At 42.1% G+C, this 19,261-nt stretch overlaps 2 protein-coding genes across 28 annotated transcripts in view; both read left to right on the plus strand.

Moving 5' to 3' along the window:
• Positions 1 to 19,261, plus strand: part of LOC120678794 (disease resistance protein RGA5-like) — a 71,877-nt gene that overhangs the window by 11,378 nt on the left and 41,238 nt on the right. For both annotated transcript variants that reach the window (XR_005676779.1, XM_039960168.1), the window contains exons 2-3: positions 10,235 to 12,236; positions 16,752 to 16,773. Coding sequence is in view for 1 of the 2 variants with exons in the window: in XM_039960168.1 (XP_039816102.1) it covers positions 10,235 to 12,236; positions 16,752 to 16,773 (2,024 nt within the window). In the remaining variant the exon portion in view is untranslated. The remainder of the gene's footprint in view (positions 1 to 10,234; positions 12,237 to 16,751; positions 16,774 to 19,261) is intronic.
• Positions 12,633 to 16,512, plus strand: LOC120678795. Of its 26 annotated transcripts, none has more exons than XR_005676796.1 (8): positions 12,650 to 13,593; positions 13,724 to 13,824; positions 14,640 to 14,694; positions 14,767 to 14,869; positions 15,020 to 15,110; positions 15,351 to 15,400; positions 15,487 to 15,919; positions 16,045 to 16,504. XR_005676796.1 is itself a non-coding variant. In XM_039960170.1 (6 exons), exons 1-6 carry the CDS (start codon positions 13,808 to 13,810, stop codon positions 16,315 to 16,317), a joined length of 312 nt encoding a protein of 103 aa, XP_039816104.1. In that variant the 5' UTR covers positions 13,600 to 13,807; the 3' UTR covers positions 16,318 to 16,512. The 26 variants fall into 26 exon arrangements, 2 of the variants coding, with proteins under 2 accessions (XP_039816104.1, XP_039816103.1); XR_005676795.1 differs by having other exon boundaries at positions 12,651 to 13,631; XR_005676789.1 differs by having other exon boundaries at positions 12,652 to 13,593; positions 13,707 to 13,824.

Below are 19,261 nucleotides of genomic sequence, written 5' to 3' on the forward strand. Positions count from 1 at the left end.
GTCTCAAGTTTAACTCCTTCTGAGTGAAAATATACTTGAGACTTTGATGATCTGTAAAGATATCACACGACAAACCATATAGATAATGTCTCCAAATCTTCAATGCAAAAACCCACTGCTGCTAACTCTAAGTCATTGTGTTGGATAATTCTCCTCATGCTTCCTCAATTGCTTTGATGCATAAGAGATCACCCTACACTCCTACATGAGCACACAACCAAGACCAACATGGGAGGCACCCGTGTACAATGTGAAACGCTTGCCACTCTCTGGCAACACCAAAATAGGGGCACTCAGTAGCTTCTCTTTTAGAGTATAAGAACTTACCTGACAATCATCAGTCCAGACAAATGGAACACCCTTCATAGTTAGCTTCGTCTTCTGCTTTGCAATGGTGGGAAAATCCTAAACAAACCAACGATAGAAACCAGCAAGACCGAGAAAACTTCAAACATCCATGCTAGTTGTCGGTCTCTCCTACTCGACCACAGAAGCAACATTCCAGGGATTAACAATGATTCCATCCTGATATATCTTCTATAATGCACACAAAGCTTTTTTGTTATGTCCTTCTTCTCCACAAATATCATAGGAGTTGCTCAAAGCAAGACACTTGTCTAATAAATCTTTTTACTATAAGATCACCAATCTGTTTCTTCAATTCCTTTTGCTCAATGGCTACCATCCTATATTGAGACCTAAAGGTGGGCTGAGTTCCCTGAATCAACTTAATCCTATAAAGAGGCTCCAATTTAGGAGGCAAACATGGCAACTCATCAGATGAATACTTTGCCTTCTAACCATGGTAACAAGTGTTAGCATTCTCTATCTAGCAAAATTGCATAATAACAACACATTCTTGTTGACATGCCTCAAAACAAAGCGCAAACTATTAGAACTAAGCTTAGAGAAAACTCTTCTCCAAACTTGTCATTAGACTTCTTGTAGATGATGGTAAAACACTTGAACTCCTTCACGACTAGCGAAAAAGAAAAGACTAAGGAATCACATATGGATCCATTGGGACAACACTATCCAAGCATTACACTTTCTTCACTTGCAGCTGCAACCACATGATGTCACATTGTCAAGTAAACAAACCTTTTTTTTATATAGCAATCATGCCAAGCAAATCGTGCCAAACACTTCAATCAGCACGTGTATCCATCCACACATCAAACTTTACTTCAAAAAAATCCACTTAATGAAAATACTTTATTTAACCTTCTCATCAAAGACCCTAGAACAACTACTCGTACCTCCACTATAACCTAAAACTTTAAGCTAAGATTTAGCTTCACTTTCTTAGCCCCACTCGATCTATTAGAGAATATAGGAGAGAAATCAGAGAACTTAAGTCTCTTGAAGAATCGTCATAGTGACACCACATCATTTTCTCCTTCAAAGCCAAAATGTCTTAGAGCTTCCCTTGACACGAGCATCATTAAACAACAAGAACCACTAGGTCAGCTGCCAGTATGTTCGTAGACTCACACCAACATAGCATCACATCTTTATTCCATCTGTATATGCCTTCTAGAAAGTCCATGCTAGACCAACCACTAAGGGTTATGCTCATAACATCATATTTCTGAAACATTGTGTCAACCATGACAGGTTCACCAAAGAAGCATGACAAAATCACCATTGAACAACCTCCAAAACTTTTGTCCGCATAGGCACTAGCCAAGGAATAACTATAAGTCATCATCCTCGCAAATTGGTCCCTTGCACCATATTGTAGAATGTCATTTATCCTATGTGAATAAAAGAACATTTGATAAACTTCTACTATTAGATCATCTGGACCACTATGGTAGGATAAAACAAAACCACTGAGATCCTTATTGCAGCTATCAGGGCCACTCAAACATAGACTAGTCAAACAAGTCCACAAAGCCTCTGCGACTTTGTCACATTAAGCATCCAGACTATCACCAAGCGCAACACTAGGCTTAAACAATAACAACCACACAAAACTCCAACTGAGTCTGTTATCACCTTATCTTGACAACTAACACTAAGGTGGACTTTGAATAGAGTGGAAAGAAACCTACACCAGGCTAAGGTTTGGCTGAAACGTCGCCACTCCAAACTATAGGACAAGGCACACAATGACCCACCCATTTGATATATCAAGAGAAAATAGTTACAATGCACGGCATGGTGGCCAATCCATCCGTCATTGAACCATTTCCTTTGGATATAAACAATTGGGTCAACCTAACCCTCGGCCAACTTCACTTGGCAAAGCAGAGAGGCGTTGTGGGGGCCCTCCACTCAACCCATCTGCAAATCCAAACTTAATCTATTCTATATGATTCAAAACCTATTGGATCTTACAGGCCACGATAACAACAAAAGCTTCCAATGTTTAGATCATTGAAGAAAAGATATTCACAACTATTTAAAATAACAGCACAAATAACACCAACACAAAAAATACAATAATAACACAAGCGATAGATAAACCAAGGAAAGGTGTTGCACTTTTATATAAAAACTCTCATTCCTACATGCGCAAGTGTGTCAAGTTTTATTGTTGGTCAAATTTTATCATAACAACTTAAGCCTAGAATCTATAAACTGGCTCTGATACTAAGTGTAACACCCTAGAAGAATACAGAATAATCCTCTGGAGAATTACCACAAGACAACACAAACCAAAACAGAGTACGCGGAAGCAACATAAATTGTTTAGATAGATTAACAAAAACTAAAACATTTCACAAACCGAACCACACGAGAAAATTTAAAACAACAACAACGAAGTCTCCACATCGAAACATTTTATTATACAATATTTGTTCAATATATATTGTTAAGTGTGTGCACACGTGCTGCTACTCCCATCCCAAGCATGCAACGTCCAAGCTCAAGCACCTGTGAGGGGGAAAATCAACATGTGAGGTTTATGGAAAAACCTCACAAAGCAAACTGCTTTAACCAAGCTATTTAAATCGCAATTTGATTAAAAATCAGATTAATAATCAGATAAAAAGAAGCATCATACTGCGACAATGAATAACTTCAGGTAGAGAAAAATATATGAAAACTTCATATCAATACTTCAATGCACATGCAAATGGTGCAATGTATATGCAAATGATGCAATGCATGCATGACTTCACTTCTACCCACACATCCCAAAGAGAGGGAGTGAGAGCTGCAACCACATTGCTCATTAATGTGCGTTGCTGTACCGGTACTTACCGCACCAATTCGGCTACGGTTTCTTCAAATGCATATCAACGGGAAGAGTGCAAATGCACATATTTCAATGTATGCACTTCATGTACTTCATAATTCAACAATAGTCCACAAGATATAACATCATATACTTGAATGTAGAGCAAAGTAAAGCAAATAACTTCCAATTTCAGATTATATGGTTAGTGTGAGATTCTTAAAATTTAGTGGAGGTAATTCAAACAACAAAGCCAAAGCGTGTGGACCACAGTGCCACATTTACTTGCCTTCACCGAAGATCAAGAACGTGAGCAAAGCATGATCCAAAGGTGCACCACCTGTTCACAAATATATTTCAGCACCAAAACAATTACACTTCAAATTAAATACATCGAGAAAAGCATTCACACTTCCGAATCCAACGTCCTCACACAAAACATTCTATCTAGACATAACAGCAGCATTGCAGATTATTCTTTTTGTATACTTAAATCCTGATGGACAAAAATTCTGGTATTTTTCCACATGAAAGAAAATTTCGGGAACTACAACTTTATAGTTATAAAAAATTGGAGGAAAAATCATAATTATGGGGTAAACTTGAGGTTAACCTTAATCTGACAATCTGACAGATCCTGCAGAACAGTCCTACTAAAACAGTCATAACTGAAGCACAAAAAATTGTGTGAATATGAACTTTACCAATCTGGAAAGCTTGTGAAAATATCTACAACTCGTTTAACTAATAGAAAGTCCAATTCGGCAATTAAGGATTCCTAAACTTCATGTTAACAGATGCTGACCAGAATTAGAGACTGAAAAACAGTCAAATTCAAACTTTTATTTCTCCCTCATCTTAAATGCGATTGAGGTGTTGTTTATGACCACGGAAATATCTCGAAGCCTTCTCCAACTCATATAAAGGTTTATTTTTTTTTGAGATCAATAAGAGCACGAAAATCTGCCACGAATAGAAACTGCACAGATTGACAGCGTGCTGAGAACAGCGACGAGGGTAAACCCTTAACCCTAGTCCGAACGGCGACTAATACCACTACTCCCATGAACTAAAAACCTCTAAAACCAGAGGGAAAACAAGTTCTACAGCAGAGGAATGTCTCACCTAGGGTTTCCCCTTGAAAATATCAAAGGCAACGGCGGCCATCCAAACAACGATTCCCCACCGTTTTCTTGGCGGCGAGGGTCGCGGTAACCCTTCGATTGCCCCCAAACTGCAGCACACATGGGGGAACCACCGTGAACAGCGAGGAGAAGCCATGGATATGGGGAAAAACGGAAAGAGGAGAGGAAATCCTACCGGTTTTTGGAGGGGAACAACGACGACAGATGGCAGCGTGCCCTAATCTGCCTTCTCTTCTCTTCTCTTCCTCTCCCTCTCCTTCTCTGTTCTTGATCTGGTGATGACAACAAGGAGTGGCGGCACAGGGAGAGGCATGGCTTAGGGTTTGAGAGTGGTCTGGGTGCATGGTACTGTAGCACTAATGTAGCGTGGGCCCACCCGCCTAGCAACTTAAAGAAACTATAACTCTTTGATCCGAACTCCAAACGTGTCATGTAAATAGTCAAACGGAATGTACTCGACGAGCTCTACACAACCACTGTGTCTCTTTTTCCATTTGAGCCATGGATAAAAAAAATAATTTTTGCTATCAACTTTACGCTTTCCGATGCAGAAAGCGTATTTTTTTCCCTTTGTTCATTTTGGGTGTTACACTTGTACCTCGCATCCCTTGAACTTCCAAATTGTCCTCAGAAAATTCTAAGACTCGATCATTATCGCCAGCATTGTAATGAGGGGGTGGATTATGCACGATGGGAAGCTTCTCACCATAGTATTTGGTTGTGAAGTTTGACACCTCCTCCAGAATATATGACTCTGCAATTGAAGCTTCAGTTTTGCATTTATTTTTGCATTTTGTTCGAAGAATCTTCTAACATCTCAATTGGATAGCACCAACGGTACTGCACAGGCCCCCCCCCATCCGTGCCTCATACGGAAGGTGTAGAAGCAAATGCTGCATCGGATTGAAGAAGACGGGTGGAAAGATCTTCTCCAGCTTACATAGCAATGCAGGGGCCAGTTTTTTCATGTCCAAAATGACAGCCCGAGATAACTCCTTAGCACAAAGCTGGCGGAAGAAATTGCTCAACTCTACCAACACTCGCCAAATATTATCAAGGAGATAGCCTCGAACCATCACAGGAAGAAGCCACTCAATCCATATGTGGTAGTCATGACTCTTCAGCCCATTGATTCACATCGTTGTCAAATTGACTCCTCTCCTCAGATTCGCTGCATACCCATCGAGGAATTGTAACTTATGGATCCACTCTTGTGCTTCCTTCTTTTGGGGCCTTGTTAGGACAAAATCCACCTGAGTCTTCCTCCATTGTCTCTCTGGTCTCGGAGTCTTCATTTCGTATCTTGGTCTATCGCACAACGTTATCAGATCCACTCGAGCCTTGATGTTGTCCTTCATCTTATCAGGGATGTCCATGACTATTCCGAAAAGAGCCTTGCCCCAATTCTTTTCAGTGTCCATGACATCAATGTTGTGTGGAAGGAGAAGATCATTAATACAGGGAAGCCTCCACAAGCCAGAGATCTGAGTCCAAGAATGTTCATCGCCATATCCCACAAAACCACCTGCATCATTGACCTAGAGAGCATCTATCTGAGCATGAAGCATGGCACCCATCAGCATCTACGGTGCAGGGTCTGTAACTATGACACTTTTCGTGAAGTTCCTAATGTTTCTTTTAAATGATTGGTCAGCAGTAAGGAATTGTCGATGTTTATCAAACAACGAATACTTGCCCCCTTTCTCAACCAAATGAATTGCAGAGTTGCCTTGCATGTTGGGCATGGGAACTTTCCATGAGTACACCATCCACAGAAAATGCCATACGCTGGGAGGTCATGCAGGGAGTAGTGGTACCAGACATATATTCTGAAGTTTGTCTTTGTCGCTCGGTCGTACGTCCACACCCCTTCCTCCCATGCCTTGATCAAATCATCGATCAAAGGCTCCATGTAAACACTCATTTTATTCCCTGGGTGCTCAAGAATAATCAACGACAGAAATATTGTCTGTCGTTGAAGGAGAACGTCGGGAGGGAGATTCAAGGGGATAACGAACACGGGCCAACATGAGTACGATGTGGCCATTATACCATAAAGATTGAACCCATCGGTTGCTAGCGCAAAACGTACATTACGAGCTTCTTCAGCTTTCTCATGATGAATCCCATCAAAATTAGTCCATGATTCACCGTCAGAGGGATGCACCATCTTATCAGGGTTGTATCGAACACCTTTTTTGTGCCGTGTCATCTGTTTCACGGTTTCCTCGGTCATATACAGTGTTTGGATCCTCTGATTGAATGGAAGATAATGTACGATTTTCACAGGAATCGTGAGCTGCCTCTTAGGCTGACCGTCACCAGCATCCACCTCCAGGAACCTATACGCTTTGCATTTTGGACAGTAAGTTTCAGTCTCATGCTCTTTCCTAAATAAGATGCACCCATTCAGACAAGAATGTATCTGCTCATATGGCATCTTAAGTGCACCAAGGATTTTTATCGCCTGATACATTGTCTTGGGCAGAATGTGATTTTCTGGAAGCATGCTGCCAAAAACGGTCAACATACTATCAAAGGTGTCTCGACTCAGGCCAAACTGAGACTTCAAGGCCATTAGGTGTTCAATGCCGTACAGCTGAGAAACCTTTGTTTGGCTGTGAAGGGGCATTTGTGCCGCCTCCAACATCTCATAAAATGCCTTTGTGGTTGCCTCTGGCTCCTCCTCCTGCGGTCCTTCACCGAAATGTGCCTCCTCATAGTCGTCTAACATGTCTCCAATCCCATCGGCTGCATCACATTCATCGATGTGTTGCCTAACAACCTCGTCCCTCATACGATGGGCTTCACCGTGAAAGATCCATTGGGTACAGTATGGCGTAAATCCATACTTGACAAGATGTTCGCCCATGACATTCTTTGTCTTTCGTTTCTAGTTTCCACAACTGCTGCAGTGACAACAAATGAAACTCGACCATTCAGCATGCACCCATGCCCCTTCCAAGAACCCGTTGGTCTTCTCAATTCATTCATAGGTCATGCTAGCTCGACTTTCCCGGCCCGTGTACATCCACTCACAGTCATCCATCTTCCAAGATATCAGCGACTACTATCAAAATTAAAAGCATGTAGACGTTGGGTCTAGAGTCTAGTATGTGAGATATGTCCTAATCCTACCCGACCATGCATAGATGCGGTCAGTTTCCAAGATCCACTCCCATCCGAGATAGAATTTCGGCAGCACCTCCCCGCTGTTCTCCAAATACACATCCCGAAAGGGAGATTGTGTATCCGGAGAACAACAGGGAGATGATGCCGAAACTCCACCTCGGATCGGAGCGGACCATAGAAACTTACCCTATCTACGCATCCTCGGGCTGTCCAAATAACCGTGGACAATTTGAAACATATACGATTAAAGATATGCAAATATATGCATATCTCGAGTCATATCTCTTCCGAACGGGAGACGCCGAACTGGTTTACGTGATCTACGAACATCATTTACTAAATAAACTAACTAAATATCAATATCCAAATGAACTAAACTCTAATTTAGTTATCAATATATCTATATAAACTAAAATAAACTAACTAAATATCTACTTTACTTATCAATATCTAAATATACTAAACCGAACTTAAAAACTAAATAGACCAATAAAGTTATGAATATGTAAATTCTAATTTAATTTTAGTTAACCTCTAACACAAAATATAAATAACTATCTAAATAAACTAAACTAGACTTAAAAACTAAATAAACAATTAAAGTTATGAATATCTAAATTCTAACTAAATTCTAGTAAATATCTAACTAAAAATATAAATAAATATCTAAATAAACTAACAAATTAAACTAAATAAACTAAAAACTAACAAATACACTAAATAAATTTAAAAATACCTTGCCATGGCGTGGAGGTCGGCCAGCGGCGGTGCGGGCCGGGTCGGCGTGGATGGCGGCCGGTGGCGGCGCGGACCGGGGCGAAGTGGACCGGCCGCGGCGCAAGCAGAGGTGTGGGCTAGGGCGGTGCGGTACGGTGGCGGCGCGGGCGCGGGACGGCGGCGGCGCGAGACGTGTGTGTGGAGTGTGTGATGTGCGTGCGTGGGTGTTGTGGGGATAAGTCATGGGCCCATCTTTGCCGAGTGCCTCAATCTGGCACTCGGTAAAGACTTTAAAAAAATAAAAAAATGCTTTGCCGAGTGCCCCCGATCAGTCACTTGGCAAAGGCTTTTAAAAAACAAAAAATTTCTTCGCACTCGGCAAATATTTTTTTTACAGAAGATCAAGTAATTGCAAAAAAAATTTGAATTTGATATACAAAGTCAACAAAAATCCATTATTTCATGCATTATTATTTCAAATTCAAATTAGAACCATTCACATTTCATGTTTCATGATTTTATGCAAAAAATTTATTATTTGATGTGTTTCCATGTCCAATTTAATTTATATCAACTAATTCTTTTTTTATCAGGTGTATAATAAAATTTTAATGAAGTTTATTTAAATAACTTGCCAAAATCATTTAATAATTTATGGTTCATGACTTCATGCGAAAAATTCTATTATTTCATGCATATAAAGCTAAGGTTCAAACTAAATACATTTATTTTCAATGAGTGCCAAAAAAATTATAACGAACTCAAAAATTAACCCAAATTTCACATGACACATATTTTGTTGTTAGATGTCCATACAAAAATTTTTGCAGTGAAAATCCTATGCGACTATCATTTCGACTATAAGTCCACCCAGATACTTCGCATCTCTCTAAAACTTTTTCGGACATCCTTTGGTTTGTAAGCAGCGTACATTGTCACTTGTCCAAAATGCTGTCAATTTTTTTTCACACTATCCCCGCATGAAACCATGACCTTTCAACAAGTCCCATGATTTTCAGATATTGTTTGCTATTTTTTTTCCGGATGTCCATGCACAGGCTTGCAGTCAAGTTTTGTGATAAAGATGTTTCAACTTTTAAATTCTTTCGGCATCAGTTTTGATTCAGGTACATAAATATCACTTTGCCTTTCAATGATTTCGAAATTTCGACCTAATTCTAATTTATAATTAACTTCGACCAATTATTCCCCGCAAACCGAAAAAATAACAGAATATAGTAACCCAATCAATAAAAGTATCATATGTTACCAAGGATTAACATTTCAATTTTGAGTTGAGCATACAAAAATTTGAAAGCAAAAAAAAAAAATACAACTTTTTGCCGAGTGCCAGATGTTAGACACTCGGCGGCACAAGCTTTGCCGAGTGCCGGGAGATTGCACTCGGCCAAGTTTAGGCTTTGCCAAGTGGCTGGATTGCAGTACTCGGCAAAGGATTTAAGTACTCGGCAAGGCATAGGTGACGGCCGGCACATGGCGGACGCGCGTGCTGGGCACGTGCTCTGCCTTTGCTGTGTGCGGGCCCACTAGCACTCGGCAAAGATCAGTTATGCCGAGTGCCGTGTCTTTAATGACGGCGGGCACTCGGCAGAGACAATATCTGCCGTGTGCCTTGTCTTTTCCGAGTACCTAAGGCTAGGCACTCGGCAAACGGCCTCTTTGCTGAGTGCCCGCGTTCTGGCACTCGGCATTTTGATGGTTTCCAGTAGTGATAGTTATTCACTCATCATGCGTACCTGTTAAAGAAACGTTTTCAGTTGATGTCAATTGAAATATGTTACTAACATATGGTGATTAATAACCCAGATCCCTCAGTTATACAGTGTAGGTACGCGTTTCTTTTGTTCGATTAATTACTGTGGGAATTCGTAGCCCTTAGTATTGACATGGGAGACTACTTGTAACATTATTTTACCATATATAGAGTCTACTCAGTTATCCTAATTTCTTTGAGATGTCAACGTACAGTGTCGTTATTGATGATTTATGGGATGAATATGCTTCTAATATGCTTCTACTCAAAATATGCTAGGTACTTCATTGTTATTGATGATTTATGGGATGAATCAGCCTGGAAGCATATCAAGTGTGCCCTGATTGAGAACAACCTTAGTAGTAAAATAATCACAACAACTCGCATCATGGGTGTTGCTGAAATTTGTTGCTCCTCTGATCAAGTTGATGGCAGAATATATGAACTGCAGCCTCTCTCTTTAGCTGACTCTGAAAGGCTATTCTATCACAAAGTTTGCCGACAAGGCATACTCCCTCCTGAACTTAAGGACATGATTCAGAAAACCTTAAGAAGATGTGGGGGCCTACCATTAGCGATTGTTACTGTTACAAGTCTGTTTGCTAACAACTGGGCACAGGTAGATGACCGATTGTACAGCTTATGCAACTCTATTCAAACCGGACTTGAAGACAACCGTGATATGAAGGACATGCGGGGCATACTATCTCTTAGTTACTGTGACCTGCCTTCCCAGCTGAAGACTTGCCTATTGTATCTAAGTATATTTCCAGAGGATCATATAATTGAAAGAGATGACTTGATACGGAGGTGGATAGCTGAAGGTTTTGTCCATGCAAAACATGATATCAACCTGTATGAACTAGCAGAGAGTTACTTTAAGGAGCTGATTAATAGAAGCTTGATACAACCTATGCATGTTGGCACCCATGGTAGGTGGCAAGATTGTCGGGTGCATGACATGGTACTCGAGTTTATCACTTCCTTGTCAATCGAAGAGAACTTTGTTACAATAATAAATAGTACTACTATGAAACCCGCATCTATACCAAGCAAGATCCGTCGGTTATCCCTCCAAGGCAACATGGAGAAGCATGCCATAGTACATCATGCGACCAAGGAAGGATTGTCCCATGTGAGGTCACTTACTGTATTTTGCAGAGCTACAGATTTGAACCTGCCCCTTTCTAATTTTCAACTCTTACATGTCCTCGAATTGAAAGACTGCTGTAGCTATAACATTAAGGGTATTGGCAGCTTGCCTCACTTGAGGTATCTGAGGCTTAGTTCTACACATTATATTGAGCTTCCAGCCGAAACTGGAAATTTGCAATTTTTGCAGACACTGGACCTGGAACAGGCCATAGTAAAGGAACTGCCATCAACAGTGGTTAAGCTAAGACAGCTTAGGTGCCTTCATGTTAACACGCAAACAAAGCTCCCCGATGGGATTGGGAATATGAAATCTCTTGAAGAGCTGTCTGAAATTGATATCAGCAAGTATCCATACCTTTTGACAGAGCTGGGCAATCTATCCAAGCTTAGGGTGCTTGGATGTCTATGCAATCTGAAGAAGCTCCAAACACTCACTATTTTTACTTCATGTGTGTCCCTGGATTTTATGTCAGCAGCAGGTTTCTCACCACTTAGACTCCTCAGGCGATTTTTGGCATGTGTCTCTGGATACCATGAGAATACATTCGAACAATTTGCACAAGTCATCAATCCATTCTCTACACTACCAAGATGGATTAATTCATCGCTTCTGAAACTCTCTGACCTATCCATCATGGTTTCCAAACTGTCGCAGGAGGATCTTGAAGTTCTCAGGGATTTGCCCACACTTTATTCCCTTGATTTGCACGTGGCAGAAGCCACAAGAGAAAAGCTAATGATCACCAGTAGTACCGGAGAGCCAGCTTTCCGGTGCCTAGTGAAGTTCAAGTTCGCAAGCAGTGCAATGGTGCTGGTGTTCAAACGAGGTGCCATGCAGAGGCTTCAAGTTCTTTCGCTCAGTTTTCGTCTCAAGGAAACGAAGACTGTTCTTGCCTGCTTCAACCATGGCTTTCAGAATCTCACCTCTCTTAAGGCTATAGATGTTGCAATCAACTGTCACTCTGCTTTTCTTTGGGAGGTGAAGGCTGCAGAGGATGCCATAAAGAATGCAGTCAACTTGAATCCAAACCATCCCACCCTTGACATGACTAGGCATTTTGAAAGGGAGATGCTGTGGGATGGAAATCGAGCTATCCCAGAGTTGGAAACTGAGAAACAACAACTAGTATGGCTTTGCTTGCATTGGTTCCATCTATAGCTTCTTCATCGCAATGGTTAAAACCTCCTCCCCTGCGCTCCTCTCTCCGCGTGCGACCGGAAAAACGGAATGCGTGTCAGCTCCCCACGAGCTCCGGCATTTTTACAGAAAAGCCCTTCAATTTTCTCAAAATCACAACAAAACCCAGCTCATCGTGATGGTACAGTACTCAGATTCATTTATTTTCCATATAAACCCCCAAACTAATGCTTATTTCGATGAGAAAAAGAGAAAAATCGATACTCCTGCTATCTTTACAAAAAACACCCGCGAGCCATTTTTCATTTGGCCCCTCCCGCACAGCGGAACCCTAACCCCCTCCTCTCCTCCTGGCTCTCCGCTCCTGCCCGCCGCCACCTCCCTTCCTCTCCTCCCCGGCTCCCCGCCACCGCGCTCTTCCTCCTCCGCCGGAGCTGCGCCCCCCCACTCTCGACACCCCCCTCCTCTGCCGCGGCACAGGGCCTCCTCCGCCGCACAACCGGGCCACGAGCCACGGGCCCGCGCGAGCCATGGGCCCGCGCGCTCGGCCCTTCCTCCACAACGCCGCCTCCGCTGTGCGCTCGGCAGCCCCTCCTCCGCCGCGCTGGCGAGGTCAGGCGCATGGCCGGGCGGCGCACGAGCAAGCGTGCCCGCGGGGCTGCCGGCGTGCGTGCGAGGTAGCGGGAGTCGCTCCTACTCTCCATCGCCGCGCCCGCTCAGCTGGATCCAGATCCGCCCACTCCTGCTCTCCTCCTGGCCACGGGCCGGCCCCGGCGGCGGCTGCCGTCCGGACGCACAGCACCGACATGGCGAGGCTGGCCGCGCTGCGCGAGCGTACGGACAGCTCGAACAGGCGGCGCTCGTCCCCCTTCGCAACCAGGAGGCGGTGCGGCCCCGCCGCGGGCACACGGAGCGGTAGGGGCTTGCCCACTCTGCCGTGCACCACTCCGACGAGCTCCTGCCCTCCTCTTCCTCTGACGACGAGGGTGACGGCGCCTGTGAGACCGAGGTCACGGTCACCTTCATGAAAACCACTGGCTCCCTCCTCCAATCCTACGACAACGAGGGCGAGTGCGAAGATGAGGTTGAGGAGGAGGACGACGACGATGCTGCCATCTTGCAAGTTCTTCTGGGATTCACTCAGATCAATCCAAACCAATCCGAGCTGAATCGCTCTGCAGCCGCTTCCTGCTGATTGTGCCCAAGGAGTAAGGAGGAGCTGGAGCCATTGGACTTGATCCTGTTCCTGCTGGAGTAGCACACTGGTTCTACAAGGACAACTCCGTCGAGCGCAAGCCCAACATCAAGTCCCTCTCCTTCAACTTGGAGGACTTCACCTCCCTCTGTAAGTCTGCTTCTGCTCGAGGCCCATCGGAGACTATGGTTTGATTGATCGCTGACACCTTTGTTCTTGCGTTGTTGTGGTGGATTGGATTGGTTGTCCGTGCACTGTTCAAGAGCTCCCTTGCTCTCAGGCCCTACATCATGCACCTGGATGACATCTACAAGGGCTTCAACAACTACGAGTTTCGCGTCCCTGTATCCAGCGCCATCACTAGATGAAACCTATGAGTGGGTAACTTAATGATATTTTATTGCCCCAATCTATTACATTTTAAGAGTTTCCTGATTATGATTTGAGAAATAGAAGTGGGAATGTAGGTTGCACAGTGACATTTTCTTTTCTTTATCAAACATTGGATTTGAGTATGCCCTACGCTATTCTGTCAGTTATAGTCGGCCCGATCATATAATAAAGTAAAAATCATGACTATTGATGAGCTGTAATAAAGTTACCCTGCTTATAAAATTTCACAGACTGGTCCGGTCTAGAATAAAGCAGTCACATGTACATAATTGAAGCTTTGCCATGTTGGGATTTTTATTGTTTTTCAAGGTTAATTCACCTTTGTCGTAACAGTGCTTGCTTGTTAAGGGATAGAAGCTGGGGCCAGCTGGTAATTAACTTTTGACCCTTTTAGAGATGTTTGGTAATGGTAATTGACAATTGAATTTGACTGGGACCTGGAAGTTTTTTAGTCATGCTGTCATGCATTTAGGCATTCCTTTTCCCCTGTGCTGTCAATACTGTTTACCTTTTCTGGATCTGCTAAGTGATGGTACCTTAAATAGTTGAAAGTTTGCAACCACTAAGGAATTCTATGAATCCTTTATTTATTTTCCTTGATGAGTTCTAAACACTTCTGATTGTGCTGCTTGGTCTCTGGGCTTAAAGAGAGTCAGAAGTTACAGTCTGATTATATTTGCTACTGTCTCCATATCACATTCGTGTTTTGCTTTCCAATGTTGATATAATTATGTCTTGATTTCTTATTTGAAGTTTGCAGCTTCTATTTTAACATTTCAATACTTGTCCTTTTTGTTCTGCAGCTATGTTCCTCTCTACAATTTCAGCTACATATATATTTGATGGCTTCTCTTAAAGGTTCCGTAGACAGATAAGTTTGTTCCTTCCAATTTTCTCTTAATATGAACTACTTCGATTATTTGTTCTCAGATGTAGCCAATTCATGTGCAGTTTCGTTGACAAGACAGAGAAGTGTTATAATCAAAACATGTCTCCTGCTATTCCAAAGGATAAATGGAGGAAAGGATCTCAGGTTACCTGTTTCTCTGCTTTCTTATTCTTTTATATATTTTAATATCTGCTGAGGGGCTGTATTTTGAGTCCGTCTACCCACTCATTTCAGTGGGTAGTACTAATCAAAAAGCAATTCATAATATGATCTTATTTTGTTTCTATTTTATAGTGGTATTTTATTTCTGTCCATACAACTATTTAGGACGTGGAGGCAATAATTCATTGTGCAGAGTGGCTCTCACTGGAGACCAAAGAATCAGGTAGCCCCTCCACTCTTGGGTATCTTGTTCAGGAATAATTCAAGAAATTTATTCTAAGATATCTGCACTCAGAAGCCTAGGATTTAATTCTCAAACTCCAATGGCAACACTATTATTTTCTCTGCACTATCAGTAATGGTGTGTTTCTTTACTGGTTTCCTGAACGCCTGAACCATGATCTTGTATTTTGTTTTTCCTGTGCTATATTACAATCTAATGCTAATTTTGGTGCATGTAAAGATGTGGCTGGTAATTCTTCAACCAAGATAGAAAAATGTCACAACTAAGAGGTTGGTCTCACTAATACAGAGTTACTTTTTTTCAATTGCATGATAAATAACTAGCCTCATATCGACATAACAATTCAACTATCTAGGTCTCTCTCACATAATAAGAAAATCGCCAGGAAGCTGCTCCTTGATGAAGGCACTGGATATGAAGATGATGGCTGCACAACTGACTACTAAGCCTAGGTATCACCTGGCTTCACTTAAAACATTAATGGAACAGGTCAATGAAATAGACTGGTTATCGGTTACTTCACTCTAATCATACTAAAGCTTTCAGCCTATATCTGTTATGAGATAAAAGTAGACATATTGACTACCCTTGGCTGTACTGGATCAAATTGTGGTATCCTTTTCTAAAGTAGGAAACTTTATATCATCTAATTTTGTGATTGCAATGGATCTTATGACTGTTAATTGTTACATATTTGAAGAGAGTCTTAACTCCAACACCAGTGTGCAATTATAAAATATCTGAGATGTTCAGCATATCATTGCTGCCTTGGCATATTTCCTCTTCAAGTACGTGTTGAAATGTTATTTTATTTCAATTGACTAAATGAGTCAACAATTGATGAGCTACATTGGAATAGTTATTTACTTTCTTCAAGTAAAGTGCAATTATTTCACTTTTCAACATAAAACAGTTATATGCTGAAGTGCAAACACTAGAATTGGAGGATCATAAGCTGGGCCCTTCCTGATTTGTTATCTGAACTTATGAAGATTTTCGTGACCTATATAGCAACTTCATTGTGATGTCACTGTAACATTCTTAGCTATACTTCCTACACATATGTCAAACAATCTCATTAACCCCTAAACAATCCTGATTCAATTTTGTTTTTGAATTCTTGAGCAGAGTAGAGTATGGATCTTTCGGAAAGGCATCGTCAAGTGTGATGTGTTTGTTCCTTTAACCTATGTTCTTTGGAGAGATAAACATCGGGCAGTGGGTTTGTCAAGCATTACGAACTGAACTTGCCTCTGTTCTGGACAAGCAGCTATGATGCTTGCTCCCTCTGCTTGTAACTTGAACACGAGTTTCTTTCAGCAACATTCGATTTAAATATTAAACAAATGCATATAGTTAATATGTTGATAATATGCTTGCCACAACCTATGTTCATATGTTGATGTGCTTCCTACTGGATGTGGTGTTTTCATATTGAATTCATCTTATACCATGCATACTGTTTAATATATTTTATCGTCTTATTATGGTTCTTTGCATTTGACTGTTCAAACAGTAGGGCGCGCATAGGGCGCCCATCGCGCGCCGAATGTTCTAGTTCTATTAATTTACCCATTTCCTTCTATTTTTTCCTTGTTCATCATTTATTTGTGCGTGCAGGCTGGGACTGGGGTTGCCAAGACGGCACTGCTAGAAAATCTCTCATTAGTACCGGTCGGGAACCCCTGGTTTGTATCGGTTTCCCGACCGGTACCGCTCCTCCGGTACTAAGTGCACGCGCACTTAGTACCGGTCAGCTGGCCGATACTAAACGGCCCGTTTAGTACCGATTGGTAACACCAACCGGTACTAAACTGCTGGCCACGCCAGCAGCTAGGCCGAGCAGTTTAGTACCGGTTGGTAATACCAACCAGTACTAAACGATTTTTTTTCTTTTTGATGCTTTATATTTTTTCTCTTTTCCTTTCAATTTCAATTAATTAGTATTAGTAGTCGTACTCGTAGCGGTTTGTGTATTCGTACTCGTACTTGTATCTAGAATTCGTATTTGTATATGGAGCAAAGCAAATAAAAAAAATTTATATACATACATGGATAAAAGAAATATTAGAAATTATATACATACATGGATAAAAGACAATAATATTTACATGTATGAATTCTCATAATTCTAATCATCTGCATCGTCATCGGCACCGGCATCATTCTTGCGGCGTTTGTTGAGTTTATCAGCTCGAGCCACATCTATCCTTGGATCGGAATGAAATTCACCTTTTGGATTTATCACCTCATCCAACAGGAATCCACAGAGTGCTTCTTGAATTGCCCTGATTCTTTCCGGTTCAATGAGGTTCTCTTTCAGTCTCCAAATCTGTCAACAACAAATATACACCAATAGTTTAATTTAGTACCTGCATGGAATTAGATACAAGAAATTGTTACTAATGTTATACGTACTTCGAAGTTTTCTTGTGTCACCCTCTTGGTATCTCTGCAAAAAAAGTGCATGTGCTCACATACGTAGTATCCGCAGAGGTTGGTTCCTTGTTTTTGTCTCAAATACTATATACATATATACATGTTATGAAATATTCATGCTGTTTGAATAAATGAAAGTAGATGTGCGATATTCGTACCGGCTTGTTATAGTTGAATTCAAGCTCAGTCGGTGTTGACGCGACTCCTGATTGTGTTTTGAGGAATCGAGACCATGCCCTTTACATGATGTCTACGAGATTTTGATATAATTCTGGTGGATTATTCAAGGAGTCCCATACAGTAACTCGGGACCGATCGATTTCGATCACAAGTAGGATTCGGTGGAAACTGTTGATACATACATATGGATACAAGAAATGTTAGATATATACATTTATTGGCTAGTTGAAGTGACTCAAAAAGTGAAAGGACTCACTTGAAGTTGTACGGCAACAGAATGAATGTGTGATCGTGCTGCCCTTCCAAGGACATGACTAAATTATTCTCGGTCTGATTAGGATATTGGCGTACACACTCCTCATGTATAACATTCGGATCTATAAAGCCAACGTTGTAAATCTCACTCTTCCGGCATTCTTGCATTTTCATCCTGCACGATTACAAATAAAAGGAGGGAATGAGAAATCTAAACGACTTAGTAGAGCTAGAGTATACAATTGACAGAAAACACTTACATAGACCATACACTGACGAGGGGCTTGTCTAGGGCGTCTTGATGGAATAGAAACCAAAAAAGGTCAAAATCAATCCAAATGTCATCCATTCCCCGATAGAAATGGGTATGTTTAATTCGAGCAGCTAGCATTATATACCCCTCTACACATGCTTTCAAGTACCACTGATGTAACTCACGCATTCTTGTTGGTAGGGTGTCAATCAACTCTGGCCACATCAGAGGTTCCCCCAGTACAAATGGCTTTCTTCCTGCCCCTTGGTGAACCGGGATTTTTTCCTGACATAGGAGCTGAGCTTTTGTGAGGTTCGTTTCCTTAACAAACTCAGCAGTAGCTTCATCCTCTTTTGAAAGCACTACTAGAGGGAGTACGCTTTGTTTGGGTTGTTCGCCGAGCTGGGGGACTTGGTTGTACCTCCGATTACTCTTCTTCTCCCATGATTTTGTAATCGAGCGGTCGTAGTCCAACATCAGTGGAGGCTTTGGTTGGCACATCATGGATAGATAGAATTTCTTCGCTGCCGGATCTACTGGTTCCTTTGGCAGAGGCTTCTTTGGCTTCAACTGCTTGCGCACGTCTTCTTGCACCAAGCATCCAATTCCTCTGGAGTCATTTCGTAACTTGACTTCTCTGGCGCGGGCTTCTCTTTCTTCTTTCGTTCTTGTGTCTTCTTATATCTTGGAGGTGGTGGTGGCGGCACCCAAGAAGATTTCTTCTTCTTTGAGGGGCGAGGAGATGGCGGAGGCGGACTAACACTAGGCTCCCCGGAAGCGGCCGGTGACGGCGATGGACTAATGCTGGGGTCCTGGGCTACGGGCGGTGATAGTGGATCAACACTAGGCCTCGGAGACCCTTGAGTAGCTGGCGGTGACCTCGGAGACGGGCTAGGATCCCTTCCTGCAATTTTTATGTACTGTTTTTTCCAACAGATCCAAGTGTGGAGGGTCTGTCTTAGTTCCTCTTCTCCATCGCCTCCTGGGATCTCGAGGTCGAGGT

Source organism: Panicum virgatum, chromosome 6N (genome assembly GCF_016808335.1).
Source record: "Panicum virgatum strain AP13 chromosome 6N, P.virgatum_v5, whole genome shotgun sequence".
NCBI lineage: Eukaryota > Viridiplantae > Streptophyta > Magnoliopsida > Poales > Poaceae > Panicum > Panicum virgatum.